General features: G+C 44.6%; 1 protein-coding gene across 4 annotated transcripts in view; it reads right to left on the bottom strand.

Annotated features, from left to right (window-relative positions):
- ARHGAP24 (Rho GTPase activating protein 24) overlaps nt 1-23,366 on the bottom strand; it is a 415,806-nt gene that overhangs the window by 275,864 nt on the left and 116,576 nt on the right. For all 4 annotated transcript variants that reach the window (XM_079990832.1, XM_079990834.1, XM_079990831.1 and 1 more), the window contains one exon: nt 7,880-8,079. In XM_079990832.1, coding sequence (XP_079846958.1) covers nt 7,880-8,059 — 180 coding nt within the window. In that variant the 5' untranslated portion in view covers nt 8,060-8,079. The remainder of the gene's footprint in view (nt 1-7,879; nt 8,080-23,366) is intronic.

Genomic DNA, 23,366 nt, shown 5'->3' with positions numbered 1-23,366 from the left:
GTGCATAAAATGCACATTTAAGTGAAAATAGCATCCAAAATTCATAATATGGGGGGGATTGTTTGTAATAATGCATGTATTAGGCAAAATTGCATGTGTATATATTAAGATCGATTCCCACTGAAATACTGGCAAAGTTTCCTGGGGACTTGCTTTTTTAATAATAATAATAATAATAATAATCAGAAGCTAGTGTGGAAATGTGGAGAAATGAAAATTCAAAAAGCAAGAAAATGAAGTTGACAAATCCCTAACCCTGAATCATGCAGGCGATGCACCTGAATTTCCAATGGCGCCACATGCTCATTCTGGTCAGCTCTCTCACCTGAAGTGACCTTGGCCTTCCTGATTGTGTTTGGAGCTTTCAGAATCGTGGCACACCTGGGTAGAGAAGAGCTTGACCTTGAAGCCAGGTGCATGGTGAAGCAGCCACACATCTCTTTCAACATGTGACCAGCTGTAACATGTGCATCCACTTCCTGACGTTCGTGTTTAGTGATATAACCTGGCCTTCAGCCACACGTGGTTTCATTCCAAGTACAAATGGAGTGGAAGTGGGAGCAAAATTCTCTTTTGAGAAACGTGCTTCTTCTTTAAAAATAAAATTAGAAGCTGAATGTCCCACTCCACCTCTATCTTTTGATTCAGAATGTTTCCAGAAATAGGAATTCACTTTCAATAGCAGATAGATGATCTAAATCTGAAACAGGTCTCTGGCTTGTGTGCTGTATGTTGAACTTGACCTTGCATTTCTTGGAGAGCAATGTCTTCCTTCAACTGCTTTTATGCACAGAGTCAAAAGCCATGGGGGGAAATGGATTACAAGATAAACATTCAAAGAGGAGAAGTGACTAGAATAAGAAAAAGAACCAGCAGGTTTGCAATTGCAGGCAATCAGCTCCATTTGTGACCTTCGGCAAATGTTCTGAGCTCTACTATTCATATATCCAAACTGTTGCTTCATTTATCACAGTGATTGGGGGGGGGGAGGGTTCAATTATATTTTTTTCACCAGAGCCAAGGAGGCAACAGATCTTTCAAGGAAACTTGCTGAACTACAGCATTATTCAGTAGTTCTTATTGAGAATATTATTATTAAACAATTCATAATTTGTGTATCATTTGGAGGCAATCCCATACATGCTAACCTAAGAGTAAGCTCCATAGAACACATTGGGGCTTATCTCCAAGTAGACATACCTGGAATTGCTATGTGAAGTAGGTTAGGCTAACCATTATCTTCTTCATGCCTAAGCAAGAATTCAGACCAGAAACCCCTCATGTCCCAACCCAGTATTCTGCACAATACACCAACAAGGCTGTCAGGTGGGTCAGTAGGAATATTGATTGTTTGCAACATGGGAAGAGGGTTCCACTGACTTGTTCATGCCAAGCTAAAAGCCCATGGGGGCCAGAGCAAGGATGAAGGGGACTGATCTGCAGGAGAAGCTGCCCAGTGACATAAGGAAGGTATCAAGGCTTAAGTATGTAGCTTGGCTGTTCAGGACCAAGGAAAGCTCCCAGAAACAGCAGACGTTGGTTTGATAATACTTAGACTTCATCTGAGCTCCTAAACAGCGAAGTAGGCAGCTGAGTCTTCTAGCCTCACCCCTCTGTTGAATACGAGCAAGACTTGAACCTGTGAACTTTAATGCATTTCCAGATGGCCTGTTTATTGAACATTCATTCCAATTTGTTTGCAGGGGAGATAAGAAGAAGTTGGCTACTTAATGAGCATCCATTCTGATATGTTTGCAGAGAGGTTAGGTGATGTTGTGTCAAATCATGCGTTATCCCACACTTTCCCCCTTCCAGAACTACAATTTCCAGAATTCCTTGGGAGGAAGGATTGCTTGATAGACCACTCTCTGTGGGGAGACTAGGGCTTTCCCAAGAATTCTTAGCACCCTTAACAAATGAGAGCTCCCAAGATTATTTGGGGGAAAGCCATGACTGTCTAAGGTGGTGTGATACTGCTTTAAAATGTATTGTGCGGATGTTGCCTAAAACTTTCACCTGAAGTTTTGCTCAGTCGACAAAAAAGTATAATTATCTTATGGGTACAAGTAAATTTCGCCTTCCTGCCACAAAAAAGTAGCAGCTTTTTTTTGGGGGGGGGAATTAATTAAGGAAAATAGTTCAGAGGGGAGATGCTTAAACCCCTTTCCTGAACACACACCCCATCCTCCAAGAGGCAGAAGATGCAAATGACAGGTCTCTTGCATCATGCTTCATTGAACCCTGAGGATGCAATCTGATGTACACTTGCCTGTCAGTAAGTCCAATAGTACACAGTGGAACTTTCATATATATATACATATATGACTGCAAGAAAGCTTATTTTCTCCTATAATTAGGGCTGCTAGGGATTTCCCCATCTATCCAGCTCCATTTTGATTCATGTAATTAATGTAATTATCACATTAATTTCTATTTTACAGATCCATTAGAAGTTTTAAATTATTTTAATTAAAACTCAGCTGAACTCTGGTGGTTGTTCCCCATTAACTCCTAACAGATGTCTTAAATGGACTTGTCTGCTAATGAATTTTTTACGCAAATTAGATTCGATGGAAAGTGCATGTTTTGCCAAAAATCTGCTTTGTACCTAAAAGGCAGGCTCCTCGCGTAAGGACATCTGGTGAACTGCAGATTAATTTTAGGAGCAGATTATGCACTTTTAATCAACAGTGGGCTCAAGTCACCAATGCAACATTCGGATGTGGCATTTAAGTACCATAACAATCACAGCACTTTGGAACTGAACATCCCTTCAGAGGCTTTGTCGCAAAATTTTTATGCACCCATCCAAATTTAAGCCTGTGGGGCTTCTTAATGCTACTGTAAACTGAATGTGAATTGTACTGAGTCCAAGATTACTCTGCTTCTCGGGGTTTGGATTTTTAACTATTTCAGGGGAGCTCTTAGAAACCTACATAGGTAAGAACTGCAAGGAATCATAGATGGAAGCTGAAGCTACTAAGTAAACTTCGCACGACAAGATTTTGGAAAAAATAGGGCCATTACACATTGTAATAGAAAATGGATGATTCTTCAAAAGGGAATTATTAAACCAAGGCCTCGTTCAGATATGTCCATCACACATATGATGCATTGTCAGGGGCTCAGGAGCAGAGGCACAGGGAAGAGAGGAGATGGAGAGCGAAGGGGAAGAATCCGAGGGGAGCGTAGGAGAAGAGGACAGTGGACCGAGGGATTCCATGAGCCTATCCAGTGAATCGGAAGATTCACAGAAGGGGGCGCCAGTGGCCAGGGGTAGGGGGTTCCCAAGGGAAACGCCCCAGGAGCAAGGGGGCAGCAGGGACTCCCAGAGCAGTAGCTGGAAATCAGGACCAGCTTCCCCACCAGAGCAGAGTGGGGGGGAAGAGTCCCAAGGATCGGGGCCAGTGCATTCCCCACCAGGGAGAGAAGATAAGGCAGGGCTGACCACGCCTCCATCAGAAAGTCGGACAACGGAGGAGAGGTCAGATCCGGCCAGTGTCCCGGAAGAGGGAAGCAGTGACCGAAGTAGTGTAACGGTTAGGAGAAAGGTCACTGGGCTGGCGCGAGAGGCAAGTTCAAATGTACAGGAGCGCGGGACAGCAGAGAATGAGGATTGGGAACCGGGTCCTAAAGCCCGCCGGAGGGAGGGGGAGGAGCTAAGCGACTCAGCGTCGGAAGAGTCCAGAAAGGGCAATGCCCCAGCGGGCAGGAGGACCCAGAGGAGGAGAGAGCAGCGTAAAAGGTGGAGCAGGGCTAGGATCTTAAACTGGTGTCATAGGGGAGGAGATTCAGACGGGACTTCGCCGATCTAGGGTTTAAGACGTAGGGCTGCACGCTGTGGCTTTGAAATGGAAACTGAACTTCAATAAAGACTTTTGTACATTACTACAGCCTAGCGTTGGTCCTCTGTGAGCTGGGACCTAGAGGCAGCTCTGACATGCATAGTTTGCATTCATGCCTACAAGAGGCAGTGATGGTCAGCGCAGTGCAAAAACACTGGAAGAGCTGACCCAGGGCTCCCAATGGTCTGTTTGCACCACACCAGCTTGAGCACCTCCCCTCTCTGACGCAGTAGAAGAGAAGAAGAAGAGTTTGGATTTGATATCCTGCTTTATCACTACCCAAAGGAGTCTCAAAGTGGCTAACATTCTCCTTTCCCTTCCTCAAACAAACACTCTGTGAGGTGAGTGAGGCTGAGAGACTTCAGAGACTTCAGACTAGCCCAAGGTCACCCAGCAGCTGCATGTGGAGGAGCAACTTTCTGATTGGGAAAGGTTATGGAAAACAGATTTAAATTCTTTGGCATGTTGTACATTGAAAGAGAATTATATGAAAATGATGTATAAGTGGTATCTGACTCCTACTAAATTAGCAAAAATGTATAAGACAAGTACAAATATTTGTTGGAAATGTAAAGAACAAAAAGGTACCTTTTATCATATGTGGTGGACGTGTAAGGTAACAAAAGCATTCTGGGAACTGATAATTAATGAATTGAAAAAAATGTTTAAAATAACCTTTATAAAGAAACCAGAAGCATTTTTTTAATTAGGAATTGTAGGTACCGAGATTCCAAAGGAACAGAAAAGACTTTTTCTGTATGCAATGACGGTTGTACGGATGCTACTAGCCCAGAGATGGAAAGAAGATAAAGTCCCTACCAGAGAAGAATGGCAAACTAAGCTGTTGGACTACGCCAAAATGGCAAAACTGACCGGAAGGCTCAGGAACCAAGAAGACCAAAGATTTAAGAAAGAATGGGAAAGATTTATAATTTATTTAAGAGGCCACTGTAAGCAAATGAAAACATTAGCAGGATTTTAACAACACTTGTAAGGTAACAAATACATCGGATACTATGGAGAGATTTAAAATATGGGTGGTGAAATAATATGCAGTTGAAAAAGATGACAATAGGACCCATGGAAGGGATGGAGGGAAGAAGAATCTCTAAACCTGGGTATGTATTTGATATTGTTATAATTTTACACTTGTAAAATCAAATAAAAATTACTTACAAACAGTACGCATTGATGGCATGGGCAGGTGAGCACTGCTGCCCACCCCACAATCCATTACTAATTAGAGAGCAGAGAAGTAAAATGGTTGCTAACATGTGTGTGAGCCACACCTACATTCCTCCTTCACGCCAGCAGCGTTCGTTCTTGTGCAGCTCTTTTCTTAACCAACTGCAAAAACTCTCTGTGTGAACATTCATCCTGGAAGTATTTTAGAAATGGCCACAAGAATGCATCATTGCGTGGTGGCGGCACCACTGCCCGTCTCCTCCTAGCTCTAAAATTGAGACACTGCCCACCCAGACACATTGGGAAGCTGCCCGTTTCAGTCAACAACAAAGCCGCAAGTAGCAAACGCCTGCTAGTCAACAACAGTCAAACAACGGTTGCATTATGAAACTTTTAGGGTGCTGAATGTTGGTCAGTCTCTTTGGCTGGATGCTTGACCTTCAAAGCTGGCACATAGACAAAATGCAAACAACCTCAGGGAGGGATACACAACTATAAGACAACCCAGGATGCTAAGAATGGATTGTTTCCCATGTGGATAAAGAAAAATTAATTGGAACCCATTCTTATCACGGCATCCATTCTAGAGTTCACTTGCATTCATTTGCTCTTTTATATTAGTAGATTTTTACCACTTTCTCTCTGGAGCAAGAAAGCAAACACTATTTATAACCTTACCTGCTTCTTCAATAGATCACACTTTTATTTTGCTTAGCAGTCCTCAAGAGACTTCAAGGACAGGAGGAAAGAGAGAGCTCGTCTCTGACCAATAAACATGAGTACATGAGTACATGAGCTGTGGGGAGTCTCTTGTGTTTAGTAATATTAAAGCATTATCATTCTTCGTTATGCAAGGAGGGGGAAGGGTTGGCACAGTGCAACCCTCCCAGAGCTGTGCACACTCCTCTTGTATGTCTGTATGTTTCACAGTGGAGGGTCTGGTACCAAATTCTGAATTTCATTCAAGATAGGGATGTAGAAGCTGTGGCCTCCCAGATGCTGCTGGATGACAGTTCCCATCATCCCTGGTTATTGGTTATGCTGGCTGGGGCTGACTGGAGGTGGAGTCCAGCATGTGGAGGGCCATAGGTCCCCTGTACTTGATTTAAGAACACTGATGCCTGGCTTTTTCATCATAGTAAAAAACAGCTTGTAAAGCATTAAGCAGCCCCGGATTTAGGGCAATACAGGGGGCTCCACAGCACAGAGGCAGTGAGCCAAGGGGACACAAATAATGATGATGATGATGATGATGATGATGATGATGATGATGATGATGATAAAATCTATATTTATACAGGTACCTACTCAAAGTTGTTCTTGTTGTTTATTTGTTTAGTCGTTGTCCAACTCTTCGTGACCCCATGGACCAGAGCACGCCAGGCACTCCTGTCTTCCACTGCCTCCCACAGTTTGGTCAAACTCATGTTAGTAGCTTCAAGAACATTGTCCAACCATCTCATCCTCTGTCGTCCCCTTCTCCTTGTGCCCTCAATCTTTCCCAACATCTGGGTCTTTTCCAGGGAGTCTTCTCTTCTCATGAGGTGGCCAAAGTATTGGAGCCTCAGCTTCAGGATCTGTCCTTCCAGTGAGCACTCAGGGCTGATTTCTTTCAGAATGGAGAGGTCTGATCTTCTTGCAGTCCATGGGACTCTCAAGGGTCTCCTCCAGCACCATAATTCAAAAGCATCAATTCTTCGGCGATCAGCCTTCTTTATGGTCCAGCTCTCACTTCCATACATCATACGGCCTATACAGCCTATACATCCTATACACCCTAGGCCGTATAGGGCTTTAAGGGTTAAAACCAGCACCTAGATCAACTCTGCATCCCCAAATGGAAACCAGAGTTCAAGGTCATACATTTTCTATTATTGGGGAATAATCAGGAGCTCACCAAGTTAGTGGCTAAATATCTTTATCTGGTTTTTTGGTCATCAAAACACATTGCAGACGTCTGATCTCCCTGGAGACATAGAGATGTAATGTTACACCAAAATCTGTCCCTGCATTAAGGCAATGGTTGCTGGAGAATGGGGAAGACATCCAACCTCCCAGACCAGTTAGCAAAGAATCAGGACTCCTTCAGCTCCTTCTTGAACTTCTCTGAAATCTATACTTTGCACTAAAAAAATAAATGCCCAACTTCCTTCTCACTATTATTTAGGAAGCAACACATAACCACACCACCCCCACTCATAATAAATTTCTACATTTTCTTTTTCCTTTCTTGCTTCTTTGACTTGAGACCACTGCCCACAGTGGTAGAAGATTTTGGAGTTTTATGATTAAGATGTACAGTGGTACCTCTGGTTGTGAAAGGGATCCGCTCCGTTCCGGAGCCCCATTCGCAACATGAGCAGAACACAACCCGCGTCTGGGCGTGTGCGGGTCGCGATTTGCCGCTTCTGCGCATGTGCGCAACGTCATTTTGAGCGTCTGTGCATGCGCAAGCGACAAAACCCGGAAGTAACCCTTTCCGGTACTTCCGGGTCACCGCGAGATGCAACCTGAAAAGATTTAACCTCAAGCAAACGTAACAAGAGGCATGACTGTAAAATGATAAATCTTACGCTGGACATTGGCACAGAAGATGTCTGTGACAGAGTCCCAACATCCTTCTCTGATGGAATTCCATACCAAAACGTTCTGGGTGAGCTGGACCAAAGGAGAGGGTGGGTCAGCTCCCTCTCTCTTACAAAGCCAAATGCTTTCACATCACAATCAGGTTGGTAGCCATTCTTGTGCCTGGAGCATATAAGAGCTCAAACAAGTTTCCGCCCCTTTCCCGTCGGTCCCTTATTACCCACCCCTCTACCTCACCTTGCACCCTCTTGCTTTGTACTTACCAAGGGTTTGGTTTCGTCCTCATCTTTGAAGTAATAGAGCTGCTCCCCTTTAAGAACGAACCAGCGCGTGTGCCAAGTCTTCACAAAGCCTCCTTGCTTCCTCAGCCACCCACACTTAATGGCAACATGCCGTCCTTGGTTCAGCTGGGGACTCTCTGCAGAGCCATTGTGCTCTTCCATAATGAGGCTGGCAGACTCTCCTAGTTAGGGAAGAAGGAGGGGGGGTGGGAAAGAAGCTTTATTAGCTCATCTTCAATCACTTGTTAACAAACAACAACAACACATCTTGTTGGAAGATTCAGGAAAGATAAAAGAAAGTACTTCTTCAATGCAGTGCAAAGCTGAACGATGTACCTTGCTCCCCCAGAAGGCAGGGTGACCCCTAGCTTGTATGTCTTTAAAAGAGGATTAGACAAATTACCATATTTTTTGCTCTATAAGATGCACCAGACCACAAGACGCACCTAGTTTTTGGAGGAGGAAAACAAGAAAAAAAATATTCTGAATCTCAGAAGCCAGAACAGCAAGAGGGAACACTGCGCAGCGAAAGCAGCGATCCCTCTTACTGTTCTGGCTTCTGGGATAGCTGCGCAGCCTGCATTCGCTCCATAAGACGCACACACATTTCCCTTTACTTTTTAGGAGGGAAAAAGTGAGTCTTATAGAGCAAAAAATATGGTAATAGTGGACAGGGCTATCAATGGCTACTAGCCATAATGGCTACGCTCTTGTCTCCACCGTTGGAGAAAGCAATGCTTCTGAATGCCAGTTACTGGATATCACAAGGCAGATTGCAAAAAAACAATGAAAGCCACAGAACAACGTTTATTTACAAATTAGAAATAAATGAATCAAGAGGATCGCAGAGCCAGAGACAAGCTTGGAGAGATAAAATCGAGATACGGAAATATGAAAACATCGATGAGAGATGAGAGGCAGGACTGAGATTTGGATACACTTCGAAATTCAGACTGTGGGAAGCCGTAAATTTAAGATTATAATTTGGAAGACAATTTGATTCTTTTATTTTGGTTTTCTATTTTTATTGGATTGTGATTTGATATATTAATTGCATGTTTTTATTGGAAAATTAATAAAAGCTCAAACAAAACAAAAAAGAAATAAAGAAATCAAATGAAGACGAGAGGTCAACATTTCCTTAGGCCTGTCCAGATCATATAATTATTTTATTTAAAATTGGGGAAGGAGACTCAAAGGTGCTATGAAACAGATGGCTAAGGCTGATTCTTTCTTCTTCTTCTTTTTAAAAAAGGTTAAACGGGAGGCAATGGTTAGTTGAAAATGTGTTTATTTTTCAGCAAAGCCCATGGTCCTTTTTGAGGATTGCTTGGCACCCAAGCTGGAAGGTAATGTGACATAAGAGAGAGAGAGAGAGAGAGAGAGAGAGAGAGAGAGAGAGAGAGACCCTCCATACCCATGGAAATGGAGGGGGCAACACAGTAGCCTTGGCATGTCTATGCACAATAGACTCCTGTGTATGTTGAGGGAAGCTTTCACAGAGGGCGGAAACAAATGCTGGGACGCCTGGGAGCACGCAGCAAACATGTGAAATACTTTTAGTTCAGGAAGCCAGACTAAATTAAGGGGCTGAGGGTGGAAATAAAACCAGACACAATTCAGATGTGTAATGGACTTTTTTGTGTGTGTGTCAAAATTCAAAGTCTCCAGATAGGGCATGAATCTTCTTGGCTGCTGTGGCGATCACACAGGGTCCCCTGACGTTTAACGGTCTAGTGATCCCTGTGCCACCACTGTGCTCGCTTCCCCGCTGCCACCAACCCGTTACTCTCAGGTAAAACACTGAGTCCAGACAGTTGTTAAAATTGAACCAAATAAACAAGTTTATTTTGTAAGCATTAACAAGTTTATGGTTTCTCAGATAATATTCCTGTCAGTTTCTTAACTTTACTTTCTTTACCGGCCAGCACCTTCCTAATACCTTCTGACTGATTATATCAACTGTTTGACCATCTCCTCTTAACAGATTCTCTCACTCTCTCACATCAGTCTAGCCCAACCCACAGACTTATCCTCTCTGTCTCATCTCTAACTCCAGACTGACTTCTCAACCACCCTAACTCTAACTCTAACTCCTCCCCTTGGTTAGTCATTTTACAATTAGTTAACCCTTTCCTTATGAACCCAGTATGATGTCACACACCTAGGAGGGCAAACGCCACAGCTGCCTTCGCATCTTTGGCCTATGATCACCTGGACACACATCAAGGACAAATGCTTCATTGCTGCTTAAGAAGCAGAACAACAACAACAAAAGATTTGGCTTTGATTTCGATTTTAGCTTGCACGGACCTGAAAAGAAATCAAGATGCAGAAGCAGTGTTCCCAAAAGTTCCAGAAACTGACCCTTGTAGGAGCAGCAGAAGACAGTGCATATTTAAACTCCCCGTCTAGTCTCTTTGCCTTAATAAAGGTTTTGACTTAGGGAAAGCAAGCCTGGCAAAAAAAAGTTGAATGCCCTTCACTTTAATAATTCACGTATTCCGTAGCTGTGAATTGTTAAAATTAAGGGCATCCATTTATACTTGCAAAATACATGTATATTTATTTAAGCTGGGAAGCAGCAAGAGATAGGTTTCGAGGCAGGAAATTAAGTTGTTCAGTGACTTATGGGTGGATGTTGTTTCCTCAGTTAGAAATCTTATCTAGGCAGAAAACTTAACTGCAGGTTTGGGGATAAGGCTTAATACCAGAGATGCAGAACCTGTGGTTCTACAGACGTTCCTGGACTCCAACTCCCATCAGTCATCATGACTGATTGTCAAGGATGATGGGAATCTGGAGGGGCATAGGTTCCCTGTCCTTGGTTAGGGAATTTTGTGAAAGTGAAATGTAATAAACTGCAAAATTCTTTCAACAGCCTAATACTTACCGTATTTTTTGCTCTATAGGACACACTTTTTCCCCTCCAAAAATTAAGGGGAAATGTGTGTGCATCCTGTGGAGCGAAGGCAGGCTCCTAGGCTTCAGCGATAGCAATGCGAAGCCTCCAAAGCGCAGAGGGAACGCTCCCTCCGCACTCCTGAGGTTTCGCATTGCTTTCGCTGAAGCCTGGAGAGCGAGAGGGGTCGGTGCTTTAGGCGGCTATCCCTGAAGCCTTTAGAGTGCAGTGGGAACTCGCGCTGCACTCTGAAGGCTTCGGGTTCCTGTTGCTGAAGCCAGGAGAGCAAGACTCTCCCGGCTTCAGCAGAGAGGGAGAGCTGTGCAGTGCCCCTTCAGCGAAGCTGGAGGAGAAATGGAAGGGGCTCCGTTTCTCCTGCCGCTTCGCTGAAGGGGCGCTGAGCAGAGAGGGGGAGAATTTTTTTCTCTTGTTCTCCCCCTCTAAAACAAGGTGCGTCCTATGGTCGGGTGCGTCCTATAAAGCGAAAAATATGCTAAATAATGTTCTGCATGAGGAGATTTCACCCCTCCCATATCCAAGAATCTCCTGATGTTCTCTGCTGATTCTCCAGAGAGGAGGGGCGGTTTTCTGCTCTCTACTTATTCCGCTCCAGCCTAACATCAGTCAGTCAGTCAGTCAGTCAGTCAGTCAGTCAGTCGGAGAGAGAGAGAGAGACTGAGTGTTAGAGATTGTGTGTATAGATAAGGTTGCTGCTAAGAGCAGCTGCAGGCACTCAGTGCAGTTCAGCATTCATTATGCTTAGACCTCATTTAGCTCTGTATATAGTTGTGTATTATAGCTGTAGATAGAATAAAGAAAATATTCTACAGAGCTGCTCTCCAAGTCGTTTATGCTCTGCTATACTCTGCTATACTCTGCTGTGCGACGACTGTCTTGTGGAAGTGAATCCGGTGCTCACAACTCTAAGCTGTGAGTCCACAGCACTTTGACCTGTTCCTGTGCAGAAGGTGGTCTCTGGAAGTGCTACCCAGCTCACCTAGCCCAGTCGGGCTGAAGTGGATGAGTCCAGTCGGTGGCACTGGCTCAAGGGCGATGCTGGCACTGCATTCAAAAACATGAACAGCTGTTCAACATTATTTAGTCCAGTTAAGTACCTCTATATAGTGTTAGCAGCCACTATTTATTTTCCCCCACTAGTCTTGTGCCTGGTTTATCTGATTTCATCATCTTCACCATGGCCAAGTTATCTATTACTTTTGAAAACATTTCCTAAACCAAACCAAATGTTTCACAAACCTGAGCAGAAGCAACTGGCAATTACTTTGATGCACTGCAAGGCAGTATTGAAAGTTTGGGCCCCAATAAAGCACAGCGAAGACCTGCTTGTTCCAAGAACTTTAATTTCATTATATCTTCTAAAGGATAAGCCATCAGATATTCTTTCTAATGAGGCTGGTGAAGGCAGTCTTCGAAACTATATAAAACCTCCACACCCACCCACACCCCAGTATCGGCTTCCACAATAAATAATGTCCTAATACAAGTTAAGCTCCTGATTTAAACATATTCAATTGCAAAGGCTGTTTTATACTTCAGGTTTGAGTGCTGCATGAGAGCAGTGAAACTAATTCTGAAGATGTTCTTCCCCTTGTGCATAAGCATGTGCTAGAGCAGGCCTGGGTGTCACAGACTGGAGGAACCAGCTGGGGAACCCCTAAGGGTAGAAGACTTACAGCCAGGGGAATGGTGGTGGGACAATGATGAGTGGTCAGAGGGAGAAGATTGGGAAGAGGTTTGGAAGCTGAAGAGGTAACAGGGCTTAGTGAGAGGGGAGAGTCTGTGGCAGAGAGAAGTCCAGATTCAGAGTAAGAAGCTGAAGCAGGAGAGCAAGCAGGCCCAGGGGCAGAGATGAGTCTGGCTGGTGAAGAGCCATGGGTGTCTCTCCCTCCTGCTGCAAGCTCCTCTCCCCCTGATGTCCCAGAACCAGGAGAGGTATGAAGAGAGCAGTGGAGAAGTCAGCTTCATGCAGGCACAGTCTCCAATTGCTTGGGGGAAACCCTGCAGAGGAGGAGACGTATGCAGCTGTGAAGATGAGGAGACCTTCAGTCTCAGCAACTGCTTTATGGGGGCAAGACCTACCAAGGATGAGTTGCTGTGGTCATTAGGCCCGATACTCCTGTGCAGACCCTGTTTTTGCTAATAAAGACTTAACTTCAACTTGCTCAGTGTGGTTTACTGGTAGCTTGCTCCTGTCCCAGGGGGAAACCTGCATTCCTCCATATGTTCTTGGACTACAGCTCCTGTCATCCCTGTCCACTGGCCATGTTGTCTGGGGCTTATGGGAACTGGAGTCCAACATCATCTGCAGGGTACCACAGTGGCTATGCTACCACTTTGCTAGAAGAATTTTCTGCTCCTCCAAGCATTTGATTGCATCAGATTTCTTTCAAACCAATTACATTCCCTTAAAAGCAATAAAGGAATACTGAAAGCACTTCTGTACATAGTAGCCAATTGTCTATACAGCTTGACTCAAACAAAAGCTATCTTTTCATCATGGAATGGGTAGTTGCTTTGCTTCTGGAATGAAAGGGTTTTAAATGCACACAAAGTGACTTCTAAGGTCTGTATTTATTCACTTCTGTATGGAGCCGTAATACTTTGGAACTAGTTCTATAAAGGGGGAAATATGTCACCATGGAAAGACATCTATTTATTGACTTTTATTGGCTTTGGGGGAAAGGTCCATAGGCAGGATAAAAATAATGTTTCCAAGACATCAAAGTCTTGCTGAAACAGAACAATTTAGATTCAGCTTCTGCCAGAGCTGTGTCACAGATGTTTCCAACAGAAGGAAACAGGGCAAAAACTTAGCAAAACATCTATGGAAAGCTCAGATTCTGCCAATTTCCAGAATCAAATTTAGAAAACCAGTTTCCTTATAGGACATGTATACATTCTAATAAGATGCATAGCCAAACAAGAAAAGAAAAATAGAGTGAAACAAAGCAAGGAATGAAACAAAAAGGGCAAACAAACAAACAAACTCCTCATTTGCCATTTTAATGCCTATTCACCTAGTTTGGAGAGATCCTTTGAACAACCATCATGGCAGCAGTCTCCACGCCAACCATCACAAATTTGTCGCCATATCTGAAATGAGGCTACACTTGTAGATATGTAGGCTAAGTTCACAAAGGCACAAATATCACATTGGCTGCTCCTCTGACCCTGCCCTTCACTGCTACATCATAGCTGTCAACTTTTCCCTTTTCTTGCGAGGAATTCTATTCGGAATAAGGGAATTTCCCTTAAAAAGGGGGAAACGTTGACAGCTATGTGCTATATACTTGATGATCTGCAGTCAGGACCACTTTAAAGAGCTTGCACGTACCTGCATTTCCTTCCACCCATCCTTTGCTACCTTTCCTCCTTTTCTTCACTTCTCTCCACCCTGTCTGCAAACTTAAGAAGAGCTTGATGGATCAAGGCCAATGGCCCACCTGGTCCAGCATCATCTTCCCAAAGTGGCCAAAAAGATGGCCATGGCAAGCCGGCAAGCAGCACCTGAGTGCAACAGTGCTCTCCCTACCTGTGATTCCAAGCAACTGCCATTCAAAAGCATATTGCCCCAGAAATTGGAGGCAGAACAGAGCCATCATGACCAGTAGCCACTGATAGCTTTGTCCTCCATAAATTGTCCAATCCTCTCTTAAAGCCATCCAAGTTTATTGACATCCGTTCAGATTGTAAGTTCCTAGGGGCAGAGAGCTGCCTTTTCTTTCTGCCTCCCTGCAGTGCCTCCCTCACTGATGTTATGCATTAGGAAAAGGAAAGGAAAGCAGGTGAGATCTTGACCTGACACTGCTTGACCCTCTCTCCTCTACCATTGCCAATAACGAAAGCTAATTGGAGCTACTGCTTTTTAAAGATCCCAGAGGATAGATAAATGCGTTTATTTTCCTATTTAAAACAAGGGTGAGGGAGAAATGAGCTCACTGTCATGAGGCAGAAAACCTGATACGAACCAAAAAGAAAAAGAAAGAGAAAAAAAAGAAACAGGCTCTGTGAGACTTTTGGCTGCTGGGGAGGGAAGGAAATGCAATGGTTGTTGCCTGCATTAAGCACCAAATTAGTGTCATCCTCACGGCGAGTGCTGCCCCTGGCAAAACCTCACTCCTGGGAACAATGTGGGAGCACTGAAAGCTTTAATTATCAGGCACGGCAATACACTTTCCAGAGGTCATGCTTCCGACTGCCGATCGCAGGGGGAGTCTGACAAGCGGGTTGTAATGGGGGCGTCAAAAGAAGCGGCCCCTGCAGCTCTGCAGCTTATCACTACTTAGAACATGAACACACGTGGCTTCTTGTATACCTGGGAGGCAGCAGTCCTATTGTGCTAAATGCATTTCACATTGGAACTTGGAAAACTGCTTTATACCAAACCAGACCACTGATCCATCTAGTTCAGAGATGTCTTATCTACACCAGCTGGCAGTAGATCCCAAGAGTTTCAACAGGTGTCTTTCTCAAACCTGGGAAAGCTGCCCCCTGCAGGCTTCCCTCAATTAAAAAGCCAGACCTTCCAAGTGTCCCTGTTTTCCAGAGACAGTCCTGTATTTACAGAAGCCAGTTTCTGATTTGATCCCAGAATGTCCCACTTTTCCTTAAAGGTAAAGGGACCCCTGACTATTAGGTCGTTGTGACCGACTCTGGGGTTGCGGTGCTCATCTCGCTTTATTGGCCGAGGGAGCCGGCGTACAGCTTCCGGGTCATGTGGCCAGTATGACTAAGCCTCTTCTGGCGAACCAGAGCAGTGCATGGAAATGCCGTTTACCTTCCTGCTGGAGCGGTACCTATTTATTTCCTTGCACTTTGACGTGCTTTTGAACTGCTAGGTTGGCAGGAGCAGGGACCGAACAACGAGAGCTCACCCCATCGCTGGGATTCGAACCGCCGACCTTCTGATCAACAAGTCCTAGGCTCTGTGGTTTAACCCACAGCGCCACCCACGTCCCCCACTTTTCCTCAGGACATCCCTATTTCCACTAGAGAAATGTGGAAGGGTATGGAATAGGACATCTCTATTTTCATCAGAGAAATGTTGGAGGGTATAAAAATGCTTAAAAGCAACAAGAAAAAAGATGAGCAGCCCAAACAGGGCCCCTGCATTTTTCTGCCAATGCAGGTATTAATTCGCCACTAGACTGCAGGTCTTGGATTGAGCACCAGTGACCCTGACATCTAAACATCTCTAGTTTAAAACCAAAATCCCACCCAGGCTCAGTATAAGAAATTAGTCTGAGAGGATGTGTGGCATGTACCAAGAGGCTGCCTAAATATGCCAGACACTCAAATGACTGCTGCAGTATCTGGTTGCTACCGTAATATAAATAATTAGCTGGAAAAACAGTCTGTAACTAAGAGCTTATTCCTATTATATCCCCCAAGCAGTTCTGACTGCTGTAAATGTCAACGGTAGCCTGGTGAGATGCTTAGATTTGAGGTCCATAAAGTATGCTAATTGTTAAATGAAAATCTGTACTTTTTACCTTCCGAAACAAGCTGGATAAGGTTGGTACAGCCAGCACTTGACAGAGTCAAACACTGTGCTTATATGAGTTTGTTGTTGCTGTTGCTTCCTCTTCAAGCATTTTGGAATCCACCCAAAGTCCTCAAAAGCAAATGTGGGTCATTCTTGGAGGTAGCCAGCTAGTAAGTGCTATTACTTTGTAGCTGACATTTCAGTCTCGTTCCTAGGAAAGCATGATCACTTGTTTTCCTGGAAATACCAGGCAGAAAAGTAACACAAGGAACAAAAACTTTCCTTTGTACTTAAAAAGTGGGAGTATCTGCTAGGTTACCTTGGATAATGCTAGTGAAATAGCAGCATGCATTCAATTTTATGTCAGGTTCATTCATGAATTTACATCACCTAAGCAAAAGCAATACATGCTTTCCCCTTCTTTCCCTTGTACTATTTCTCTATCTCCTTCTAAGAATAGACAAATTTGGGGTTCTCTCTGTTCCTTATTTTTCTAGTCTTCAGTTTACCACATTTCCACACCAGTCTGCAATTCTCCTTTAACCTATTTACTTTACAAATTTCTAAACTGCCTTATAATTTGAAGCCAACAGGATAAAAATAATATAAACTACAAACAGTAGGAAGAGAGGAAAAGAAAACAAAAAACCTGTTTTGGAGATGGGATGGTGTCTCCTGAAAGGAGTGGCTGGAACCCTGAGCAAGAACATTCTGTGCTGCAACCTTTTGTTGCTCTTCCCACTTAGAGAACTCAATGGGTCACATTTGAACATTTTTTGTCTGGTTAACCCGCCTGCAGCAGATTAGGTGCCGGGGGCACTTTTGTAGGAGATGCTAAAATCACTCCATTAAGTTTCTAGAGCTTCTGCAGCAACCTCTTATCGGCCTGCACTATTCATGTTCTATTTAATGTTAAAGTTTTCATACTTCTTTTGAACTCATTTTGCACTGTCTCAGCACTGGAGAGGTCATGCCACACAAAAAATAGTCCATATGCTTCTGTCTCTCTCTGGGGGTAAATGGTAATTAGCGAGCGACATTGTTCATCTTCAAGCACGCCTTAGTTCACAGCAGCAGGAAAATGTGCTCAGATGATAACTTATATGAAACAGCACATTACCAGGAACTATTATCCAAATTAAAAATGGCTGCTGCCCGTATCACAAACGGCATCAAGCATATTCACACATTCAAAAAGGGGGCTAAAACCATCTTCGCAGTGTACCTTAGATGAAAATGACACAATGATCCTCAAGATACACAGTCACAGGCATATAAATATTAGCCTCTCCCAATCTGGTACCCGCCATATGTTTTGGACTACAACTTCCATCAGCACCAGGCAGCAAGGCCCTGTCAGGAGTTCAGCCTACACTAGAGTAGGACCCTGGCAGAGACACATGCCCGACTGGCATGTTCTCTCCCTCCTGGTCTTTCGTTTGGGAGCTTCAAAAGCTTTCCTCAGCCTGAACATCACAGCGACCGATGCCAACCGACACTGGCACACTTAGGGATCCGCAGAGTCTTCGCAGCATATGTGTGACAGACCTCAGCAACTCAGCATTTTGGCTAATCTACTTTATTTACATATAAACACACACGGAGCACTTCAACATGGCTCCCTCTCTCTCTAGCATGAGACAGCAAAGAGAAAAAGAACAAAGGACAATAGTCCCACTTCACGGAACACAGTAACACAAACATTCTGTCTCCGTCACTTCCCACTCTGTGGAGTCAAAACATATATTGTCATGTGACAGACAAAAATCCCATGACTGCAATCATGGAGCAGGAATTCTAACAGGCCCATGCTCATGGATGACGGGAGTTGTAGTTCACAACCACCACCACCACTGAAATTAACATAAAATGTGTATTCTGTGATAATAGGAGACTTTCCCCAAGCCTGGTTGTTGAGGGTGGGGGAAGCATGTGTGTGGTTGTGCTGTGCATCATTTGTGTAGAGGGTTTCAGTGTGTGCATGTTTCTTAGAAGAGTGTCTCTGGTTAGCAGATGTACTCATGGGCCCCCAAAGTATGGTGACCTCTGGATAGTCTATGCCTGTCCTCCTTTGTGGGGAAGAGTGGAAGAGAAATGTCACAGCTGTGAAGAGGCCTAGCTTCCACGTAATTGGCTAAAAGCTGCCATGTTTATGATGCTAGAGATTTTCACTAAAAATCCATTTCCTATCACTTCATAAAATCTGTGCCTTCAAAAGCAGAAAGCTACATTCAGCAAGCCCCCGTCAAATCAGTTGTAATTCATGCAGGTTTCAAACATATGGCAAAAGAGTCTTCAGCCTGCAACGTGGACACTGAAAGAAACAATTGTGTTGGCTGAACTCTAACATTTCAGCACTGGAGAAGCCAAAATCACAGAACGAGACACAACACCCAAGAAGCTAATTGCTGTGAATATGGCTTGGAAAAGCTGCTCTCTATTATTTTTCCTGAGTGTACTCTCCTCCTCCAGAGATCAGTTAAAACTGGACTTTGAACTGAAAATCGCAGAGATATGATAAAATAAGACATGTGGGTTTTTAAACATGTCCTAGTCATGAGCCCTACCTTTTACAGAACATCTGTGCAAAGCAAATAAATAAAAACGAAGATCTCTGCTTTGTACATGGCCGTCAGACCCTATGAGATCCTCAATTGTGTTAATGCTGCTGGCAATGGTGTGCTTCTGTTTCCATTGCCCCAGCCAAATTCTCCCACAATCTTCAGCTCTGTTCTACCCTTCTCTGAGCCCATGCGTTATATACCAGAGATTTCCTGTTCTCAGCTCACGCTAGCTGAGGAAGATTTCAGCAGATACAGAGTCCAAATGGAGATTTCACCCCCATTCTTCCCAAATCATGCAGCTGATAGATAAGATATCTCTCTCTCTCTCTCTCTCTCTCTCTCTCTCTCCATAATGGGGCAGCTACCAAGGACCCATGAACCAGCAGGATGGGAGCCTCCTGGATCTGCTCCAGTGATGCAGTTGACTCAACGAAGGAGGGAGGCCCATGGAGGAGGTCTGACCCAATGGTCCCCCAGCACACCTGGAGCTAACTCTGCTAAGAGACGATAAAATAATTAACTCATGATCTTGTACAGTATTAATAAACGTTGACCTCTGAATCACAACAGGAAGCTGTCACCGAGGTTACTGAATTTGTAACTAGTCATTTCTTCTGCAACCAGCAAGCTGTGGTAACTAATTTGTAAAAACTACCATCTCAGAGCCTCCAGGTTTCTATCTTCCAAGGACAGTCCCGGATTTACAGAAGCCATCCCAGTTTCTGATTTGACCCTGGAATGTCCCGCTTTTCCTTAGGATATCCCCATTTTCATTGGAGAAATGTTGGAGGGTATGGAGTTATGTGACCCCCCTCCCCAAGCCAAGGAGATAAGTAACTATACAACCTTTAGGACAGGCATGTCCAAAGTCCGTTTCAGGGGCCTAATCTGGCCCACCTGTCTATTTAATCCGGCCCCGGTGGCAGTTTATTTCCTGGGGTAAAATCCTAAAAGAAGCTCAACAACTCACTCCAATCCTTAAAAAAGGTCAACAATTTTACTCAGCCCCCATGGCCCTTCACTTCATCAAATCTGGCCCTCTTTGAAAAATCAATCAATCAATCAATTGATTGATCAATCTTTATTACAATTCAGAGACCCAACAAATCGTTACAAAGCAATGCACAATTCAGACAGCCTACCTCCAGGTTAAACAAGCATTTTGTTCAGACTTAAAGATAGGAATCATTGGTTCTTGCAACCACCGATAAAAACTTTGAAAAAAGTTTGGACACCACTGCTTTAGAAGATACCTGAAGGCTGCCCTGCACAGGGAAGTTTTTAAAGTTTTTGAATTTCATTATGTTTTTATATCTGTTGGAAGCTGCCCAGAGTGGCTGGAGCAACCCGGTCAGATGGGCGGGCTATAAATAATAAAATTTACATTATTATTTTGTTATGGAACAGGGCATCCCTATTTTAATCAGAGAAATGTCAGAGGGTATGCCATCTCCTGTTTCTCCAATCACAGTGGTTAGACTCCTCACAACTATTGACAGGGAAACATACCCATATCTTTCCACAGCTGTGGGTGCAACAGGAGAGGTAAAAACACGTAGGACAAAGCCAATGTGGTGCCTTGCAGTTGTCACTGGACTCCAACCCCCATCAGCCTCAGCCAACATGGCTAAAGAGAGATCTGGTAGGAAAGCACATGGGAGACGCCCCATTGGCTACCCCTGCTCCGGATCAAGTAATCCCTTGGCTGGCAAGGGATTAAACACCTAGCTCCACCTCCTTTTATTTGCCCTGGCGCTGTGGGTTAAACCACAGGGCCTAGGGCTTGCCAATCAGAAGGTCGGCAGTTCCAATCCCCACCACAGGGTGAGTTCCTGTTGCTCGCTCCCTGCTCCTGCCAACCTAGCAGTTTGGAAGCACGTCAAAGTGCAAGTAGATAAATAGGTACCGCTCCGGTGGGAAGGTAAACGGCGTTTCCGTGCGCTGCTCTGGTTCGCCAGAAGTGGCTTAGTCATGCTGGCCACATGACCCGGAAGCTGTACGCCGGCTCCCTCGGCCAATAAAGCGAGATGAGTGCCGCAACCCCAGAGTCGGTCACGACTGGACTTAATGGTCAGGGGTCCCTTTACCTTTACCTATCTTCACTTTAACCAGCTTCTCGGGCCAAGTTCCAGCTAGGGGTAAGCTCATCTCTGCATTTTCTTTCCATTTACTAACACCAGCAATTCAAGTCTTATTAGCGCCTACAAGTTTCAAAAGTTGACATGAAAGCTTGAGAAATCCAGTGTAGAAAAGGACAGTCTTACCCCAGAAAAGCTTCACTCTATCATCCTACCATTTTTAAAACCGAAAAACCAAAGTCCCAACCCAGCATCTTTAATCCATGTGGCTCATTCAGCCCACTGAGAGGTGCACAGCTGGTAATTTGCCTCTGAATGCAAATTCCCTGCATTGATGGTTGGAGGTCTCACCGCTGACATAAAATAATTAAATGAACAAAACAGTGTGAAGAATATGTCTAATGTAACCTTGCTTGCATTACCGAGCTGGCTTTTTATTTAACTAATAATTTACAATGCAGAATCTCTGCGCATCCCAGCCAGAGCAATTTGTCATCTTCTTTTCACATGTCTTATTAGTATGGAAGAGCTGTGTTAATATAGCACACAGTTTCTCTTTGGCTCATTTCAGCCCATTTTGGCGCACGATCCTGCTTAGAAATCCCAGGGCGTTAAGCGCGGCTAGACACAAAAGCACTTTCATCCCGTTTTATCTAACTCGTTGACTTGGCAGCATTGAAACCTTTGGAATTCTTCAATTGCCCTGTTTGCATCCACATGCTAGATTGGGGTGGGGAACCACAGACCCAGGGGGGCCAAAAGCAGCCTTCAAGCCCTCTCTATCTGGACCTTGGAACTCTCCATAGGCCACGCCCCTCCTCAGGCCATGCCCCCTCTAGGCCACACCCTTCAGCAATGCTGCATCACACCCTCCTAAGTGCTTGGGCCTGGTTGCAATGTGTCCTTGAACTGGCAGTACCAATTTGATATAGTACTGGAATGGGGAGACCTAGGTTCAGATCCCTGCTGAGCCAGTGAAGCTCAATGGGTGTCCTTTGGCCAATCAACTCTGCCACTCAGATAGACTATACACTACCTGAATAGCCTTGAAGGTAAGGCAGGTTATAAATGCAATGTGGACAGTACACAAATATCTGTGTGACATGTGAGAAGAGACATCTTTGAGCGGGCAGTGGAGGGTTTCCTCACCAGAGCAGCTCGGTGCTGAAATATTAGGAAAATAATATTTTCCAGGTCTCTCTGTTCTTCAGAGATCAGTCTGAAGAGCAGAGTCATGGTGCCGGTCCCTGGTGCAGGCCTAATTTTCTCCTTAAATGAGCTAGGCTATTTTATGGCAAGCTTCTTCTTGGCAGCAACCTATTGCTTGCGCACACGCACACACACACACACACACACACACACATGCTCCTGCACAATAAAACCTTCCATTCAGAGCCGAGGCACTTGTGAGCTCAGACTGAGTGCTCAGGGCATTGCAGAAGCTGGTCTGACAAATGAATTGCTGTTGGTGGAGCAGGAAGCCCAACCTTACAGCCGCCAACGTGATCAGTGGAAAGGAAAGAGTGATGACCGATGGTTCAGGGATGAGAAAAGAGGGCAATAGGAGTGTATATTCACTATGTATTAAATAAGGAACTGAACTGAAATGGGTCTCTTTCTGGTCATGGCCTTTGTGGAACAATATAACAGATGGGTGGGATGAAATGGACTCCTGACGAGATGGAGGTGCTGCTGGTGGCTGCTTCTTGTGTCTGGCAATTGGATGAGTAACCCCAGATCCACCATTGACATTGGAGGCCCAGGTGGCTTCAGTGGCAAGGGGTGCATGTTTCCAACTGTGCCTGGTTTGTCAGCTTGGTTTGCCAGCTATGACCAATGTTGGACCAGAAAGCCTTGCCATAGAAATCCATGCTTTTGAAACCTCACGTAGAATTCTCTGTGGCAAAATGCTCTGTGGCAGGAGTGCCCTTGAAGACGGTTTGAAAACTGCAGCCAGTGCAGAATCTGACCACTAGAGTTCCAGCTTGGTGCATCCATGCAGAATGGTACAGCAATGTTTCTTCAGGGCCAACACTGGTCGTCTGAACGTTGCCAAGCCCAGTACAAGTTAGTGATGTTGGTAAATATATCCCTGAATGACTTGGGACCCCAATACATCTTCCTATATCAGGCCCTAAGATTAGCAGGGGGGCACTATTTCTGCAGAATTCCCTTCTCCTGGAAGCCTGGGTGGCCCCTACTCTAGTGGGCTTTTTGTATGTAAGGACACATCTATTCACCCAGACCATTAATGGAAATTGATGTCCTGAGACTCAGCTCAGTTATGATGTCTGCTGCAGCACTTATATCATGCAGGAAGTGCTGAATGGAAGGAGGAAGAAGAGTGGCGATGCACGGGTCAAGATAAGCTTTCCTTCCATTTTTGGGTTCCATGCTCTGGTGTGAACCAACTGACTCG

This window comes from Podarcis cretensis (genome assembly GCF_951804945.1).
Source record: "Podarcis cretensis genome assembly, chromosome: 9".
Lineage (NCBI taxonomy): Eukaryota > Metazoa > Chordata > Lepidosauria > Squamata > Lacertidae > Podarcis > Podarcis cretensis.
Note: the sequence above shows the minus strand (reverse complement) of the source record. Positions and strands in the feature narration are given on the sequence as shown.